Source organism: Nelumbo nucifera, chromosome 6 (assembly GCF_055504915.1).
Source record: "Nelumbo nucifera cultivar China Antique chromosome 6, China Antique-T2T, whole genome shotgun sequence".
NCBI lineage: Eukaryota > Viridiplantae > Streptophyta > Magnoliopsida > Proteales > Nelumbonaceae > Nelumbo > Nelumbo nucifera.
In genome coordinates, this window is record NC_142654.1 from 60,938,892 (window position 1) to 60,959,915 (window position 21,024).

Below are 21,024 nucleotides of genomic sequence, written 5' to 3' on the forward strand. Positions count from 1 at the left end.
GATTCTGATTCGATCTGATTCCAGGTCCAATCCTATTTTGTTAGATTCAGATCTCCCCTTGTTCGGATCTTCGGGTCGGATCAAATTAGAAAATAGGATCGGGTTTGGATCACCATTTGTCTGGTCTGATAGGTGGTGTCCTATTTATTTATATAAATAAATAAATGTGTGTGTTATTTATTTATATAAATATATATATATATATAACACATATATGTTATTTACTTATTTATAAATATATTGTTTATATTGCATTTTTGTAAATTTGTTATATTAATTATTTTTTATAAAAAACATGTATATATATGATGAAAATAGTTGAAAAGATACATGCATTTTTTTTTGTTTTTTCTAAATTATTATAATTTTTTTCTTTTAATAATTTATTAATATTTTAAGAAATTAAAATCATATCATATTAAATCCAAAAATTGGACTTCTTCATTGGATTCAAATTTGAATCCATACTTATAAGATCCGACCTAGGGCTCTTAATAGTGCCAGATCAGACTTGGATATACCTTGATTTGAATCATGCCCGATCCGTTTGCATTCCTAGCAGGGATGTCAATGAGTCAGGTTCAGCACAAGTTTGCTTCAACTCTGATTGGGCCCTCTAGTGGCCCAACCTGAACCTGACCCAAGTAGGGGTGGATTCGAGTCAAGTCAAGCCAAATACTTAGCTATTTGAGCTCAGTTCGTTGAAATTGTGTTAGGCTCGAGCTCGATTCGAAGCTTGCAAGTTTGAGCTTGGCTAGGCTCGAGCTCGACTACAAGCCAAGTTTTTTTCTAAAAAGTAAAAATTATACATATAAAAATATATTTTTATTTTACATACAAAAATTCAAGAATTATAAAAATTATTTATTATTATATATATAAAAATAAAAATATACATATAAAAATATTTTTATTTTACATACAAAAAGATAAGGATTATAAAAAATATTTACTATTATACATAAAAAAGTAAAAATATTATATATATAATAAAAATGATTTATTATATATATATATATGTATATTTATGTATGTATGTATGTATGTATATAATAAAAAATATTTATTTATTATACTAGGCTAGATTAGTCTTGCAAGACTCACGAGTCGAGCTTTTCATGAGTCGAGCTCGAATAACTTGTGAAGCTCAACTTGTTGCCACCCCTAGACCCAACCCGGCTTAAAAATGCATAATTTCCGAACCCAATTCGACCATATAGGGTCTAACTCGATACCAACAGACCTGACCTGTAGCATTTCAACCATACTTTTTTAACACATTTTGAAGACCTAAAATCCATTTTAATTTAAGATAAAAAATTGTTTTATATATTCTAAGGTATCACTTTTCCCATTTAAAAAAAGAAAAAAAAAACAAAAAGTTATAAGAATAATTTGTATATATGCATAATATCATGACTCAATAAGGCAGATCAACCAAAACCCAAACCCAACTCGGATTGAAAGAATGAAAACCCTAACCAACCATAAAATCGAATATGCCTGAACTAACCGTTAGCCCGACCCATTGACATCCCTAATAGGGATATATTTGCAATATTAATGTAAAATGTTTCAATATGCATTATACGGTATAGACCTTGTTATAACATGTAGTAAAAATGAATTCTCTACTTTATACGGTATAGATGCCTTTTCGGTATCACAGTAGTATTTATAGTCTTATTAATGTGATCGGTTTCTTTTGTTTTTCTTTGGCAATGCTTTTTTCGGTGTCACAGTTCTACCTTGTTATTTTGGTAAAGTATCACAGTAGTATAACTACTCCCAACCTAATTACTCTATAAGTTTCTTTCATCTTCGTTTCGTTCTATGTTGTTAGGGTTTCTTCAGGGAGAGAGATTAAAACGAAATCTGTTTGTTCATTGGTTTCTGATCAATTATGTCGGGTAAGAAAGTGACCTTGAAGGGTTCTGACGGAGAGACCTTCGACGTCGATGAGGCGGTTGCTCTCGAGTCTCAGACCATCAAGCATATGATTGAAGAGGATTGTATCGACAACGGAATCCCCTTGCCCAACGTTACCAGCAAGATTTTATGCAAGGTCATCGAGTACTGTAAAAAGCACGTCGAGACTCCCAGGACCGATGATCGTACTGCCGATGAAGAGCTCAAGAACTGGGACGCTGAGTTCGTCAAGGTTGATCAGGCTACTCTTTTCGATCTAATCCTGGTCAGGGTTTCTATTTCTACTCTTCCTTTTTTTTTTCTTTTATTTATCAATCTTCCTATTTCATTTATTTGACACGATGTTCATTTGAATTTTATTGATTATTGCTATATCAATTTAGCTATTTTTCCTTAGTTGTTTGTTCTGTTGGTTTATTCTTTTGAACACATTCATTGATACGAGATGGCTGTGGCGTTTTTATGTCTGAATTAGATCATGGGATTCTTTTATCTTGGATTACGATTTCTAGGTTCGGTCTATTGATTAGGGCAAACCTGCATGTCAATTAGCTGCTCGACTATTTTTCTTAGAGAATTACTTTGTTATCTGAAGATTTATAATCAGAAACAGATGTAGGGTGGTGTTGATCTGTAGCATTCTCTCTTTCAAAACTTCTTTTAATAATATAGTTTTATGATCATATTATAATAATTTGGATCACTTGAACTACAAGTCACCTTTCTGATCACATATTATAATAGTTTTATGATCATTCTACTGTTGACGCCACATCCTTTTTTCTTATCATTAACTCAGCAAAGGATTTTATTAAAATTAAGAGAAAGCAGAATAACAATACATTGTGGAAGATACAAGAAGACACCGAGTGTCTAAATCCCCTAAAATATCACAGCTGAGCCCAAAACATAGTCTGTCTCCGAGCCCCTTGCTTAGCTAGACCATCTGCCAGGTTGTTGGCAGATCTTCTAACCCAATTAACTTGAATAAACATATCCCTAGAGAGCCATTTGAGTCACCTAAGAACATTCCTTAGATGCCAAGGTACTCATTCTCCCTTCTTTATCCATTCCACAACTATTTTGGAGTCACCTTCAACAATTAATATTTCAATACCCAATTCTTTGGCTTTCTCAACTCCAAAAACAACTGCCAAGAATTTTGCAGATGCCACATCGCCTTGCTCAATTGGTCTTGAGAAGAAAGCACTTATATTTCCTTCCTCATCTCTGATTACCTCTCCAATTCCAGAGGGGCCAGGATTGCCCGCACAACTCCCATAGAAGGGCTTTATGGGTTTGCATTACTTTTTTTTTTTTTTATCAATAACACTTTCATTAAATCATCAATAGAAGATTTACAAGAGGAAGACAAACACACTTATCTTCCAAGAGCAACAAAGAACCTCAAGAAAAGGAAAAAAAGAAAAAAACACTAAAGTTACAGCTTAGCCCAAAACAGTGAATCCCTTTCTGCCCCTTGTTTAGCTAAACTGTCAGCCAAAGAACCTCAAGAAAAGGAAAAAAAGAAAAAAACACTAAAGTTACAGCTTAGCCCAAAACAGTGAATCCCTTTCTGCCCCTTGTTTAGCTAAACTGTCAGCTAGGGAATTAGCTGATCTTTTAACCCAACATGTCTTAACTTCCATCTCCCGCACCAGCCACTTGAATTTCCTCCTCTCATTGTTGTACTTCCATAAGCCATTGTGATCTTTAATCAGCCACCCTATCACCACCTCTGAATCCCCTTCAATTATGAGTTTCCTGATGTTCAACTCCTTAGCTTTCCGGACTCCTTCCATAACTGCAAAAATCTCAGCTCTAAGGGAGTCACCCACTCCAATTGGGCCTGAGAAAATGGCAGAAATGACCCCATTTTCGTCCCTAAAAACACCCCCAATCCCCGATTGTCCCGGATTTCCCCTACTACACTCATCAAAGTTTAATTTCAAGAATCCACCAGGTGGAGGGGTCCAAGCCACACTCATTACTGACTTGGTCTGTGTGCAATTTGCAATTTCACCCCACTTCCTCAACATGTCATCCACAATGTAATCTGTGAATAGCTCCAAAGATTTCAGCCACTATACCGCCCTAATATGTATGATAGCCCTCAGATCTGCTACTCCTCTCTCAACTTCTGAGAATATCCTGGAGTTTCTTTCTTCCCAAAGTGTCCAACATACTGCAGCCCTTAGTCCTCTCCACATAGTCCTTCCCCTTTTTATCCGCCACCTGAAAAAAGAAGGGGAAAAAAGGCCCTGCAAGTCTGATGGAGGATTCCAGCTACATCCAAATAGGGAGAAAGCCCAATCCCAAATTGATCTCACAAAATGGCAAGACACCAGTAGGTGAAAACCAGTCTCCCCATCCGCTTTACAAAGAACACACCACTGAGGTGACAAGCAAGTATTGGGTATCTTCTTTTGGAGTATATCACCAGTGTTGATTCTTTCCACATAGGCTTCCCAACAAAAATTGCCAACCCTAGGAGGTATTGCTCTGCACCAAACCTCATCAACAGGGAAAGGGGGGAAAGTAGGACTGGTGGACTGACTTAAGACTTTGAAGAAAGAAGCACAAGAAAATATGCCATTGGGGTAGGTGTCCAAATTCTAGAATCCGCCCTAGTGGGGTCTAAGACAATGTTATCAAGAAGTGCAATAAGGCTCGAAATATTGTCGAAGTCTGGATCCCTCAAATCCCTTCTTAAACCCAAGTTCCACCCAATCCCAGAAGTGGAAGAGGATGGGGTGGTGAAAGACGAGATTGGCTCATTTTTCAAATCAGAAAGAGCATACAAAGAAGGAAACTAATCTTTTAGAGGGGCACTCCCCACCCAGGTTTGTTCCCAAAATTTTATGGAGTTACCGGAATTCAAATCATACCTGATAGTAGGGGAGAAAACTGGTAGCAGGTCATGAATGGCTTTCCAAGGAGAATTTCTTGTGGTCCTAGCTCTGATTCCAGCGTCCCATCCATTGTGCCCAGCCCATGTATACTTGCCACTATTCTAGCCCATAGCTTCTCCTTCTCCATAGGGAACCTCCACAACCACTTTTCCAACAGAGTCATATTCCTTCTCCTAATACTCCTAAGCCTCAAAACCACCACAAGTCTTACTCCTACACATTATCTCCCAGCTAACTCTATGATCCCTCTTCTCGTCTCCCGGCTCCCACAGGAAATCTCTCATTAGCTTCTCCAATCTGTTAGCAACCTTCACTGGGATTTTAAACACCGACAGGAAAAAGATGGGTAAATTAGCAAGCGTGGCCTTAATTAATGTAATTCTCCCACCAAGAGAGAGGTAGTTCTTTTTCCAGGATACCAGTCTTTTTTCAAACCTTTCCACCACCGGGTTCCAAAAGCTATCTCTCATAGGATTATCACCTAATGGCAACCCTAAGTAGTTCAAAGGCCACCCCGAGACTTCACACCCCAGCACTTCAACACTCTCCCTGATCTCTCCCTCCTCCAAATTCACCCCCACTACACAGCTTTTCCCTAGGTTAACCTTCAAGTTGGACATTTGCTCAAACAGTTGTATCACTGACTTCAAGTTCCTGATAAAGCTCACAGAATCGTGTCATCAACAAACTATAAGTGAGGGAGGGGGGTTTCCACCCTCCCAACTCTCCAGCCTTTAATGAGCCCCCTAGAATCTGCTCTGTTAATCAGTTTCCCCAAAACCTCCGCAATTAGAATGAACAAGAAAGGAGAAAGGGGGTCTCCTTGTCTTATACCCCTACTGGTTGGAAAGAAATCTACCACTGTCCCATTCACTAGCACTGAATAATGACAATTCCGGACACAACCTATGATCCACTTACACCATCTAGCCCCAAACCCAAAGTTAGTCAAAACTTTCCTCAAGAAATCCCAGTCCACCAAGTCATAAGCCTTTTCCAAGTCCAACTTACAGACCACTCCCTTCTTCTTATCCCTCTTAAAGTTCTCCACACGCTCATTAGCAATTAAAATCTGATCAGTAATTTGTCTTCCACTCACAAAAGCTCCTTGATAGTGTGCAATGATATCTGGCAATAGCTTCTTCAGCCTCAAAGACAACACTTTTGCAATGATCTTAAACAACCTATTAACCAAGCTAATTGGCCTAAAATCCTTCGGGTGGGCTACATCTTTCTTTTTTGGAATTAAGGCTATAAATGTAGAGTTCACACCCGGATTGACAATTCTTCTCCTGAAAAACTCCTCAAACACCCACAAAAGATCATCTTTCAAGATATTCCAACAGTCCTGATAAAAAGCCATTGTGAACCCATCCGACTCTGGAGCTTTTGTTCTATCCATAGAAAACACAGCCTCTTTGATCTCTTCTAAATTAAAGTTTCTTTCCAACCTTCTCCTGTTCTCCACCCCTACATCTGGCCAATCCAATCCTTCTACCCACACCCTTCTACTCATAGGCCTTCTTAGAATAGATTTGAAGTGTTCCACACAGGCCCCAACAATCTCCTCTTGTTGTACTAACTCAGTTCCATCTACTACCAATTTGGAGATAAAGTTCTTCCTTCTCCTGCCATCTGCTAGAGAGTGGAAATACCTAGTGTTTCTGTCTCCCTCTTGCAACCATTTACACCGAGATTTTTGCCTCTAGCTAATTTCCTCCTTGTGTAGGCAATCCTCTAACTGTCTTCTCAAATCTCTCCTGAGATCATTGTCTTCCTCTCCAAATTCTCCCGTTTCTTCTTTAGAGTCAAGGCTTTCAATCTTATCCATCAGATCTCCCTTTCTTTCTTCTATCCTCCCAAACTTTACCAAATTCCACTCCTTGATTTTTGCTTTCAAGAATTGTAGTTTCTTATGGAATCTCATCCCCTCTCATTCCACCAGTGAGTTACACTCATACCACCACTCCCTCACTTTATTAGTAAACCCTGGATGAAGTATCCACATATTTTCAAATCTAAAGGGGGTAGGACCTCCACACCTTCTTTCCTCCTTACATAAAACTATGGGCCAGTGATCCGAGGTCACCCTTGGGAGAGCTCTAGAAGCCAAGGTTCCCCAATGTTCTTCCCAATCCAAAGAGAACAGGAATCTATCCAGCTTAGAGCAAATGGGTCTAGATTGGAGATTTGACCATGTAAATGTCTTAAGGGCTAGGGGAATCTCTTTAAGCTCAAGGGCATCCACAAAATTGTTAAACTTCCTCATGCTTTTGTCACCCTCTAATTAACCTTATTGGATTCCTCCGAGAATCTGATCACATTGGAATCCCCACCCATGCACCAGGGCCCATCCCACAACCCTCTAACATCAGCCAATTCCTCCCACAACTCCTTCCTCTCTCTGTAGTCATTCGGTCCGTAAACATTTGTGAGCACCCACATATAATCATCCTCTTGCTGCTTAAATTTCATGGAAACCAAATACTTTCCGATCAACTCCTCCAAACCTTCAATCACATCCCTCTTTCACATTGATACAATCCCCCCGGAAGCACCCCACGAGGGAGCAGCCACCTAGCTACTCCCCCTAGCTTTCCATACACTCCTTGCCCATTTGTTATTAAACTCCATTCTCTTAGACTCTTGCAACAACACAATGTCTGGGCCATACCATCTTATTACCTCTTTTATTGTCGCTCTCTTCCTTGCACTCCCAATTCCCCTCACATTCCAACTAAAAATCTTCATTCCGCTTCTTTTTTAAACCCCTTGCCACCTACTCACTACTTCCCCCTTTTCCTTCTATCTCCTTTTACCCCGAGCTTCTTGTCTCCTTCTACATCTCTCTTCAATCTCTCTACTTCACTCAATCTCCTCTTCTTTGTTCTGATCTCCTTCTTCCTCTTCTGTAAGCTTTCTTTCAACACATTCAAATTTTCCAACCTACAACCCAACTTCCCTACAAATTCTGCTATCATGTCTTCTCTCACCGAGTTCTCCACCCTTACCCTTCCTACAGAATCCCCTCCATCTCTGTCCACCTGTCCTTTCTTCCTCTCCTTTGGTCCCATCTCTGTTTTTTCCTCTCCATCCATCCTCCCTCTCCTGTTACCTCCCTCCTTCCCTGTTTTCTCCCCATAATCCTCTCCATCTCTACCCTCATTCCTTTCCCTCCTCTCCACTAACCCCTCCCCTCTTCCTTCCTCCCCTTCCCTCCTCCAGATCAACTTTCCTTCCACTTCCTTAAACACTCTTTCAATGATTTCCCAAACTTTTTCACTCCTATACCTTTCTTCCCGCACCTTCCCACATTCCTTCCTTCCCCTCTCCCCCTCCTCGGAGAGCCCGCCTACTAGCTCGGCTGCATATTCATGGGCTACAGGACATGGAACAGAAACGGAATCTGGAACCAAAGACACAGGAGACACATTAGTAGCACAAACTGAAATTACCTGGGACTGATGGACAAGCTAGAAAAGGACTGCTCCTGGCCTCCCTCTCTTGTTCCAGAGGTTGGTAACCATCTATCTCCCTAAGTTGGTTGGGAAGTACTTCTGTCCTTTGGTCATCCTGGTGATCCTTCCACTCTACCCCTGGTTCACCCTAGATGGTGTGTTCCTGCTTTGCTTCCAGTTCTCCCGGTTTGCCCCTTCTGATAATCCTTGCACACTCTGTAGTCTTGGAAATGAGTTAAACCGATTGCAATCTTCACCCTGAAATAAGCTTGCAATATTCCACCCATCCATGTCACCTCCAGCACAACTACCTTCGTCGTTTACACTGCCCACGCTAGTACCATCAACAGAAAAGTCCTCTGATTCTTCATCTCCTTCACTGCACTGCACCCAGCCTTCATCCTTCTCTTCCCTCTCTTCAGTTCTTTCCCTAGCGTATCATCGTCGTAGGGGGCTAAGCTCCTCCAGACTTCGTCGGGAAACCCACTGCAAATCCAACTTCTTCTCCATTTTCCGCCGCTGCGCGCATTCCCCCCTTTCTCGCGACTTGGGACGATGATAGACCATAAACATCGTCTATCAGCGACCCAAGAAGAGTCCCCATACCCCGACCCACGTGACATTTTAAGTTATCTCGTGGGTCCTTCAAATGGAGCCTCCTTTTGATGTTACACCCACCCGACCCGCCCGCATGACCTTCTAAGTTGTCACGTGGGCCCTTCCAACGCTGTCCCGGCTCAATCTTCGCCCCGCCCGACCCACCCACCACCTTCAACGGCTCGGACCAAACCTTTCGGCTCCCCAACTCATCCTACCTCTTCGCCACATCAGCATAAGAAGAAGAGCCCGCCATTAATTTGTTTAATTCAAACCCATTTGAATTAGTTTCCTTAATTAGGTTGCTTGTCATTTGGTTTTCCCCAACCGGCTCAGTAACCCCAAAAATATCTTTCATCTGCTGCACCTTTTCATCTCCCAACCTCTGCCCTCCACGTGTCCACCACCCAGCCAGCTCATCATCTTCTACCTTAGGAGCACCTTCCCACCACGACCGTTCAACTTCGGAAGCCATCCACACCTTGTACCAGGCTTCATCCGAGCAGATTTCAAAGAATCTCGGCAGGTTCTCATGCCTTACACCAGCTACCTGTAACTCCACGGCACCCAGATTTCGTTTATCAGCTTTCACCAAGATGCCTCCCAGACTTTGCATGATGTGCTCAAGAATAGTCTCACCAGAGGTGAAATGGAAGGCCTACAAGCTTCAGCCGGACACACCCATCTTGGACTTCAACTTCATTGCAGATTGGGCTCTGGTTCTGAACCTGTACCAGACCTCCATCCACCACAACTGCTTTAAAGCTTAGTTCCTGGTCGCCTACATCAATCATGGCTTTCGTCTCTGCAAAAGGGAACAGCATAGCTTCATTCCCAATACCTATCTCCCCTGCAACTGTACTCAGAACCCTCCTCCAATCTGTCACTCCTTTATCAGCCACTAGCACCCTTCTTTTCTTCCACTCATCCTTCCCTGCTCCTACCAATAATCTACGATGAATAGAAGCACAAGCAACCACCATTTCAGTCGGAAGGCCTTGCACTTCTACACTCCCAGAGGAACTAATCGAAACTGCCCCCTCCTGAACTTTTTGACCCTGGTCTTTGGATTTTTGACCAGTTCTCTTCACCCCATCCACTCTCTTAACTTCCAAGGCTACAAGGAAAGACTGTAGCACCTTCACAAAATCCATCCACTCTTTCCGTAACCTCCCTTCCGGCACACATAGCATTTGCTTTCCATTTGTTCCAAAAAACTCCACCACAGAGATAAACCATCCCTTTCTGTTTCTTTTTTTTACATATTTCTTACCTAGAACTGACATTGAGTTTTTCCAGCCATTCACCTTACCAGAGTTGATAGCCCCATCTATGAAACCTTTCATCCAGACAATGACCTCCTTTGACACCAACACAGTCGCCCTGTTATTCTCTCTGATTTTCATTGCAACCTCACCTTTGATCCTTTCCTCTTCGAACTTGAAAGTCTTGGCTTCGATCGACACCTCAGACCTCCTCCTTCCTACTACTCTGAACCTTCTTTCGTCCTCCATAGGGGCATCACAAATGTTTCAAAGGATCATTATTGATTGGCAGGTATTCCATTGCATATTGTGGGGAGTACACAAAAGCACCTCAGGGAGAAAAGATAGTAGGAACAAGCCAAGAACAGCAAGGCGTTCGTAATGAAATTTTATGTAATACTCCAAGCCGAACCTAGACACACATGAGGAACAGATCCTTTCAGCTGCATGGGTTATTACCAAACACCAGTGTTTTCTATGTCGTTACTTAGGCATCTCCAAAGGGGAAAAGGTTTTGGGTGTTGATACCACAATCTGGCAACAGATCGTTGTTACTTTCAGCTGCATGGGTTTGCATTACTGCTAGAGAAGGTAATGCTTATGCTAAGGTTTCTGGTGTTGATACCACAATCTGGCAATCTCACCCTTACCGGATTATTCATATAACCTCCACCATGTATCGACGTTTTTTGTAACACCCAAATAGGGAACAAATGGAAATCTTCATGTAGCTTTTATGTTGATGCATTCTGTTAGGTTGAAGAGGTGCACTTGATGCATAGGTTGCTGCTGAAGAATCACGTGGTATCATGAAATTGTGAAAGTTACCTTGGTGATTAATTTGCTTGCCTGAAGAAGTTGAAAGTGTAATGAACAGGTCATATCATACAGTGAAAAAGCTTTTTGATTGAGCTATACTTCATCAGTTGTTGAGCTAAATTTTATTCTTTTCTTTTGTGCCCAGTTCCAGTTTATCTCATTTATTTGCTTACTATATGTTCTATTTCGCTTTTAAAGCATCCTAACCTTGTTCCTAGATGAATATTTTTGCTTCTCTAATCACTAGAACTTGATTTCTTTCTTCATCCTTGGTGCCTTGTTGACTTGTTTTAGGGTCATTTTTTTTGTTGTTACAATTTTGGTTCATGGTTCTTGGGTTGTGTTGTTAAAAGGAGAAGGGAGGTGAAGGGTCCATTAAAAATATAAAAATTCAAAATAAAGCCAAGGTTCAAAGTATCAACACAGGCCGATATGCCAGCCTGTATCGGTGCTTTTTTTTTTTTAAGTTTTATTTATTTCTTTTCAAAACCGGTTCAGAGGGGTCGGTTTAAGTCCTGGATACCCTCTGAACCATGGTCTGACCGGATACAACCCCTGTAGGGGCGTATCGGGAAGCCACCGGCACAATACATATCGGCCCATACGGGCCAATACGTATCGATACTTTGAACCTTGAATAAAACCCTATTGAGTTTTAAACTCTTAATTGTCTCTAAGAAACTCCATTTCTCTCATAAATAAGATCATTCTTATAATTCTCTCTCTCTCTCTCTCTCAAGTAGATGGATTGGGTCAGGTTAAGGGTCAAACCATGACCAACTCTAAATATGAATCTTAGCCTAGACCCAAATTGACACCACAAATCTAAATTTGCCAACTAAAACCTAACTTCTATTAAGCCCATGCATTGCATGGATTTACTTACTAGTGTATCAGAAATGGGTAATGGCTTTTTTCCCTATATTTAGAGATTATAAGTGTTGTACTTTGTTTTACTTTGAGTATCTACCAAACATGGATGCTAGATTTACATTTGGGATTGGGAAATATCAAACATGAACATCTTAATCTACTAATAATCTTGGGTACGCCTGCTGATTGATTGAAGGTTTTGTTTAGGCATTAGTGTGAATGCAAATGGGTGAACGATTTTCTTGGTTGGAACAATAAATTGTATTGGCCAATCTATTCTGGGTAAAGCTGCAACTTGGACTGAGTTAGCCCTAACCTAACCTGACAAAGTCAGATTGGGTTGGTTCAGGTTGAAGTTAGGTTAGGGTTGAAAAATATGACTTAAATTTCATATTTATACGTATAGTTATTATTATAAATGATAACACTGTTTTACAGATTTACTGTATGATAACGCTTGTTTTGACCTCCAGGCTGCAAATTACTTGGACATTAAAAGCCTGCTGGATTTGACATGTCAAACAGTAGCAGATATGATAAAAGGAAAGACTCCGGAAGAAATCAGAAAGACATTCAACATCAAGAATGACTTTACCCCCGAGGAGGAGGAGGAAGTGAGAAGGGAGAACCAATGGGCCTTCGAATGATGCTAAGACCTTTGTCTTCTGTGGTGTGATGGAAGTTGATATTATGGATTCAGGTGGTAGATAGCAGCAACTGATCTCTTCATCTCTTGTCTCTAATCTGCTATTTTCTATACAAATATTTTAGTGGGTACAATATATGAAATGTATATACTTGTTGGCTTTCTTTTAGCTTCTCTTCATATTTCCTACGAACCTCGAGTCAACCACCTTTTATCCCTCTCCTTGATTAGTTGTTAGTGCTGTTTGTGTATCTTGCTTCTTTTGTGATTATTAAGGTTGTGTTTGGTACTTCTACTTCAACGTGGTCAATACAAATTTTTGAGATATTATCTTGTCACATCACACTATAATATAAACTAAAAATATATTCTCAAAGATTTGTATTAATTACTAGAAATATTCTCATAAGATTTGTATTAACCAACTTAAAACATTATAAGTAAAAGTGACAATGACACCAAACACAATCTAAATCACTCATGGTAAATGAAGCAGCCCACATATATGAAACATCCAACTCACCTCATCTTGCGAGGCTCTCCGATTGCTATGTGCTGTCTGCAATCCTTTGCAACTGAGGTATCTCGTAAAGTTTGATTATCAATAGAACTTCCTTTCACCAAAACAAATAGGGCAAAATTTTTAAACTACCCTTATGGTTTAGCAAATTGATGAAATATACCCTTACTGTTTATATATTGTCTTCAATTACTCTTAAGTTTTTTAACAATTGACTAGTTCTATTCCTATCGTTAGCGTCCGTTAATGTTTCGTTACAATTCGTGCAAATGTGACATCATGTTATGCAGAATTTTTTTTTGTAAAATCCAATATTACCCCTTTATGGACAAATTTTCAAAATGAAATTGAATGTATTTGATAGTTGTTGGTTTTCTGATATGGATTGCATTTCTACCAAATGAAACATACGGACAGTGTATGTCCATAGCTCAACATCAGAACAGTCAGGGTAGGTGCCGGCTCGGAATTGATATCAATTCACAGGCGGGCGTGGGTGCATAGAGTGTGGGTATCGGTCCATTTGAATGTTTATAGCCCTGCAGTATAAATCAGAAATCTGCATTGGGCAAATCCATACTCTCCATAAAAATTATAGTGCTGCTTCAAATCAAAAAGTTAATTTTTCGAAATCAGAAATCCTTTTCAGTAGAAATACCCATCCAAAATTTCAAAGAATCATGGCTCGTCTCCTGAGGATGAAGAGAGTAGGTAAACCTGGGGTCTATCTTGGGCTCCCAACAGAAGTTCAGAGATCCAAGGGTAAAACATTTGAATTCATAATCAACAGAGTAGCAAGGAGGGCTGAGGGCTGGAAGGAAAATTTTCTCTCCTATTCTATGTACTGCTTTATCCTACCACAAATTGTCTGTAAAGCATTTTCCAAACCACAAAGGAAAATTTGGTGGGGAGTGTCAAACAATAGAACCAAACCAGCCTGGATTAGATGGAACCTTCTTTGTAAGCACAAAAATGATGGTGGGTTGGGGTTTAAGAAATCCCATTTATTTAACTTTGCTCTTCTGGCCAAACAAGCATGGCAGGTTGTCGCCGATCCTTCTTCATTAATGGCACAAATTTACAAAGCTAAATACTTCAGGTCTGGTGATTTCTTAGAAGCAAAAGTGTCAAGAGGGTGTTGGGGAGCTTATGTGCTGGAAAAGAAATTATCCAAAAGGGGTGTTACAAAAAAATTGGAAAAGGGGAACAGGTTAACATTTGGAAGGATCCTTGGCTTCCGAACTTCCCAAATTTCCGGGTCCCAACAAAACTCTGATCCAAGTTTTGAATGGAGAGTTATCGAGCATCCCCACAGACATCTGATTTGTTTTTGAAGACATTAAAATCATAGTTAGTTCGTTTTCTGAAATCACGCGTCGAGTGCATTGATTTCTCTCATTCCCCACTCTGCCTCACTGGCCTCAAATACAAGCTTGATTCCTGGTGGACAAAGCAACATGAAGAAGAAATAAGTGAGTCTGTGCACTTCAAATTTCAACACCGAAGACTAGTCAGCAGAAACCCAAATTCGAATTCGGAACCATACGAGCAGGCGATACAATCACAGCATTTCATAGTGATCAAAGAAGAAGAAAGAAAAAGGAAACAGTCTTACAATCATAGCTGCCAGGGAGCTTGGACGGAAGGGAGCCACCTCCGGTTGTTAGCTCTACAGACAACATAACCTCTCCGCTTTTGGCTTCATTTTCCTTATTTCTAAGAGCAGTGTTTCAGTTGTTGCTGGCTACATGGACTAATGAATCAGACAGTGCGTTCACATTTGATGTCTCTTGAATAATCTTAGACTTCTTGCCTTCATTGGGTCCCCTTGTCGAGACGTAAAATTGGCATCTAAGCCTTTGATCTCTGTAGCTGATGAGTGATGACAGTGGAGCTGATCTTATCCAAGAGCTTGCCTTTGTTTGTTCTAGTATTAATAAGGTATACTACCTTTCTGAGTGAGAACTTACCATTAGTTACTCGTATCTGCGACAATGAAGATGCTTCGAGTGCATTGATTAGTCTAAATGACACAAACCATTAGCCATGAAATTCATCCTTCGATAGTGGTGCAGTGTCGAATTCCACCCACTATGGGTGAGAAAGCCATTGATGGCCGGGTGAGCCAATACCTCCTCGGGGAAGCCATCCCACTATGTACCCCCTCTCCCTTGTCTAGAGGTGGCAATTGGGTGGGTTGGGTTGGTTTGGTTTGGGTTGAGTTTCAACCCAACCCATCTAATCCACCAATCCATTAATGACCCAATTAGATAGAATAAAATGGGTTAGGTTCAACCCAAACCCACCTGAACTCAACCCAACCCAATCCAACCCATTTAGATAAAATAATGAAAATTACACAAAAATAACCCAGAAAATAAAGAAAAATAACATAAATTACAAAAAAAAAACAAAGAAATACACAGAAAAATAACATAAATTATGAAAAAACCCAAAAATTGAAGAAAAATAACATAAAGTACAAAAAACAAATAAATACATGAAAAATAACAAATTACAAAAAATAACCCAGAAAATAACATACATTACAAAAATAACCCAAAAAATATCATAAATTACAAAAAAAAAAGTCCAAGAAAATGAAGATGAAATTTCACCTCCACTTCAATGTCCAAATCCCTCTAGCTTGTCTCCAGATTTAAGAGTTGGGAATAATTCCTCTTGGGATTAAAAGAAGATTTTAAAATTTAACTGGGAAAAGGAATGAAATGCTCCAACCTCGCCAAAATCCTAAATTTATATACAAGTGATAAATGAACAGTTGCAACGTGTTTGAGAGATGTGAATGACTTACTAGTAGTTAGAGGTGTAAATCGGGTCGTGTCACCCATGGCCCAGCACGGTGCAACACGAATTTGGACCAGCCTGGCACAGCCCGACACGACGGTCTGTGGGCCGTGCCAGGCCCGGCATGATCGTGCGGGCCGTACTGGGCCTGGGGTTTTAGGTCCACGAGCCAGGCCAACACGGCACAATCGAGCTAGCTGTGCTGCCTACAGCACGTGTACTAGCACGACCCAGCCCGCAGCCCGACCTAACATGGCCCAACACAACCCATATATATTATTTAATATTTATATATATTATATATACTATATTACATAAACTATAATTATATAATAATATATTAATAAAATAAATATTTTTTTATTATACTAATTTATTTAATTATTGTATATATAAGCAATCGTATACATCAAAATTCATATGAAATTAAAATTTTAAGTTTTTTGTCAAATTTTTTAAATAAATAGCTTTGGCCTGATGCACGGTCCGACCTAGCCTAAGGCTCAGCCCAAGGGCCAACCTAGCCCACGGCACGGGCCCGCATAGGCCTGGGTCGTGGGTTGTGCCAGGTCGACCCCCCAAGTTATCCCAGGGGAGAGGCGGCACGGCCCGCACTTTGCGCAAACCGCCCACGGGCCATGCCGTATCGGCTCGACACGACCCATTTTACACCTCTACCTGTAGTTTGTGCACCAGTATCAGATTTCCAGCATGAACCGTGACTTCAAGAAACAACGCTATCACATTAGTCTCAAACAACGCTATCACCATAAGAATCAACGATGCACTCTAATGTTGAAAGCAATGTTCTCTAACGATTGCAGTAATTACTAAGAAATATAGTTCTTGGCATATAGAGAGAGAGAATCATGGAAAATGGGAGGAGTAAAGCTCTTTCCAAATAAAAAAGAAAGTAGCCTTATAAGAACCTGTTGATGCCCATAACCCAACCCACCCAACCCATTAAAAATTTTTATTGGGTTGACCCACTTACTAAAGACCTAGGATTAACAAATACAACCCAACCCGCTAATAAATGGGTGGGTTGGGTGGGTTGGGCGGGTTGAGTGGGTTGGGTTGTAAATTGCCCCCTCTACCCTCATCCCCTTCCACCACTTCTATCAAGATCTGACCCTCTCCATTTTTTCAAGCTAACAAGTCCGATTCCGAAACCAACCTGATTGAAAATATGCTAAAGAGATTAGGAAGATGCATCTTGCTAGCATTCGCTAGTTTCCAAACTATCACTAGTGGATGGTGGAACAGGGGAGAGCGGAGACAAAGGAGAGAGAGAGAGAGAGGTGGAAATCTCTTTGATGTTGGCCATGGAAGAAAGAGAAAAGAAGCTCGATTTTATTTTCTTCTTCTTCTTCTTTCTTCTTTGTTAGCTTTGTCCCTCTTTTTGAAAAATTTTATCATTCGATCTAATCTCATCTGGTCGTTGACGTGGGTACGTTTCAATCCACTCGAACTCCTCGTTCTTGAATTAGCCAATTTGAGCTCGTCTGATTTCGATTAGATTGGAAAATCCCTATAACCAAACCGAACCAATTCATGAACACTCAATTTCAGCTAAATTAGTAGTCTCATCTTTGACAAATAACAATATTTTAATCTCCAATAATTATTGAAAATATATTGATAATGAAAAAATACAATAATTACAAAAATACAATAAGTACTAAAAATATATTAACTTAGTCAATAAATAGTATAATCTCAAATAATAGTTTAATCTCTAATAAATATTAATTAATAAGTTGTAACAATAATACAGTATGTACAATAAATTACATTTAAAAATTTCAATAATAGTAGTTTAATTTCCATTAATTATTGAAAATTTTCTGTTAAATAACAAAACAAAATAAGTTTATACATAACCATTGAAAATACATTTATCACAACAAGCAATAAATAATTACTAAAATACAATAAATATTAATTTTAGTATATATAATTATATAATAAATACAGATTAAGAGTTTAAAATTGTTATTAATAAATATTCAATTTTTTGAAAGTTATTTTCTCGAATTATTACTTGATATAAGTGAAATTAGTTATTTACAATATTATGTAAAAATATTAAATTCTTATTAATTTCAATATTATGTTATAATTGTTTTTCTACTTTTCAGAATTTTTTAACTATTTAAAATCTAGTTATGTTAAATTTATTACATAATTTCTTTACTTTAACTATTTAAAATCTAGTTATGTTAAATATTTTGTTATTTAATATATTAAGTTATTTAAATACTTAAATAATATGTAAAATATTTAAGTTAAAAAATATTAATTATTTATTGAATTTAATTACCTATAAAATCATAATTTGTACTATTATTACATTAATTCATTATTAATTTTATAATATATTAAATTATTAATATTTTCAATATTGTGTTATAATTATTTTTCTACTTTGAAGAAATTTTTTAAATTTATTACATAATTTCATTATTTTAACTATTTAAAATATAGTTATGATAAATACTTAGTTATTTAAATAATCTATAAAATATTTAAAATTTTTTGTTATTTGAATTTTATTTATTTAAAGCTATTACATATTATTAAGTATTTGAAAAACATTTAAATTGATAATCTAGTAAAACATAATTTAATTGTTAGTACATAATTTCGTGATATATTTTGTAAAAATATAAAATTATTTTTTGTGTTTTTAATCAATATTTTAAAGTTATTATATAATTTTGTTAGAATATTTAAATAATTCTTAAATTTTTTAATCCAAATATAGATAAAATGCAAGGGAGAGGGTAAATAAGAATTAGAGATAACTTAGGAGAGAAACTATCAACTAAATTAGAGATAATTTTGGAGAAAGTGGGGGATAGTGGGGGAGGTAGTTTAGGAGAAATTTTAGGAGAAAAAATTATTTAGGTTATTGGAAAAGTGCATCTCATTGATTATTTCAAAAATGACATGGAATTAAAAAAATAAAAAAATTCTTCACCGCCTTGTTTTATAATATGTAGATGTTATAATGATTTTTTTTTCTGATAAGCAAATAAACTATATTATAAGACGGAAAAAGATACAAAGTTTAAAATATCAAGCAAACAAGCTGGTTTATGATTAAAAAAACAAAAAGACGTTAGGGTGACCCTAAGATATGAACATGATATGTCCAATACATTTTAGGTGCCCACTTAGCCACCTAGGTGTTGTTTAGGTGATCAAGTGCCCTTGGCTGGGCACCTCACCTAATCAAGGTTCAAAATATCGATACGCCTGATACACCGGTAAGGGTGTATTGAGCGATATCGATAGTGTTTTTTTTTTCTTTTTTTTTATTTTTTTTTCAAAATCAGTTCAGGGGGAACGGTTTAAAGCTCCTTCACCCCCTGAACCAGTCAAAACCCCGATATACCCCCTGTAGGGGTGTATCGGGAAGCCACCGACACGATACGTATCGATACTTTGAACCTTGCACCTAATTGCCTTGGCTTATGAGTTATGGAAATTATATTATTATAAGATATCGATATGTGTATTAATATATTCTAGTATGTATTAGATTCCATTTATGTGTTGTTTTAAAATTTTGCTATTTAAATTAAAAGATCTGAAGGGTTTTGAAAATAGAAAAAGAAAGAAAAATACAAGTATAAAGAGTTTTTTTTTTAATTCTCTCTCTCACACATTAAATAAAATAATAATCACATGTGAAATGTCTTTTTTATGATTGGTAAATATACCATGTGAAACTTTAACTAACGAAAAAGTAGACCTTGTGACATTTTCTTCACAATTGATTGATTGATATTGAAATGTAGTGAATCACAAGCTATCTTAAATTTTATCATATAAAATTATAGCATTTTCTAGTTGCTAATTTGATATGAAGTTGCCCTGTTTATATTAGTATCATGTCATTTTTAGAGTAATGAAATTAATTTATTTTAAATACTAGTTTCATATATGATGATTTATCATGTTTTGAGAGATGTTCTTAATAAAGAGAATTGTTATTTCTTCAATTAATATGCATGTCGAATGTTATATAAAACAAAGGAATTAGGCTTTTTAATTTTATGAAATTCTTAACTAGGTACCCCATTGTTGCCCAAAATTGCCATTATTTCTTGACAATTATGTTGACCTATTAACACATAAAAGAAATAAGGAAAAAAGTTTAATGAAGATCAAAGGGGCTTTTTTTTTTTTGGGGGGGGGGGGGGTGTTATAAAAACCTTGCCCTCTCAACAAGAAGCTATACAATAGAGAAATAACTCCTCACACATAATTCTGCCTAATGAAGACTTTATGAAGCATACATACAGAGTGTTTAGCCTCAATGATCTACAAATTCCTTCCACTTATCTGCCAAAGCTTCCTATTCTCTTTAGACTTGGCCTTTTTTCCACTGTTACCCAATATTGGTTTTGATATTCCTTCTTCATAGATGTAGAGCTTCCATTTTAGATTTTAAAATATTGGTATTACATAGTGTATTGGTAAGGTTAAAAATGGATAGGCATGGAATACGATTTTGACATTCATGGTTCCATGGATAAACTCTTTGGAATGCCACAGATGCTTTTTTTCTTTTTTTGCAAGTAATTCCAAATATACATTGATAACACCAAATTTAATTTAAGGTTGAAACAAATAAAGCATTCATATATGAAGAAATTCATTACAACCAAACATAAACTTTATTAATAAGGCATCAACCAAGAGTCCAGGACACATGCTATATAGCTTGTTATAAATGACCACATGTACAGTCATTAATATGTATAGTTAATCTAAATACTACAATAGATCTATAAGAATGTAGAAAATCCAAGAGTCCAAGACAAATCGTATGCAACTTTTATATTTTAATTGCTAAATGGATCATTTTATCACTTTTACTTTATGTACATTACAAAAAAAAAAATCAATTTTATCTTATGTTCTCTATATGCTAGCTAATGGCTGTATAACTTCTTAAAATTTGTTATTGTAAACTAAGTAAGTTTTATTTATTTTTTATTTCCATAAAATAACAAATTTGTTATTTATTGTAAATTAAATTATTATTATTATTATAGAAATATATAATCTTAATTTAAAATGTCTATATAAGTTCCATTAGAATTTCTATCATGCCATACACAATTCATGAACTTTAATTACTAAAAGAATTATTCTGTTTTTATTATTTTATTTTTATTTCTAT

At 37.5% G+C, this 21,024-nt stretch overlaps 1 protein-coding gene across 1 annotated transcript; it reads left to right on the forward strand.

The window, feature by feature from the left end:
- Positions 1–1,697: 1,697 nt before the first annotated feature.
- Positions 1,698–12,824, forward strand: LOC104604269 (SKP1-like protein 1B). Its single transcript, XM_010268544.3, has 2 exons — positions 1,698–2,194; positions 12,327–12,824. Exons 1-2 carry the CDS (start codon positions 1,904–1,906, stop codon positions 12,498–12,500), a joined length of 465 nt encoding a protein of 154 aa, XP_010266846.1. The 5' UTR covers positions 1,698–1,903; the 3' UTR covers positions 12,501–12,824.
- Positions 12,825–21,024: the final 8,200 nt, after the last annotated feature.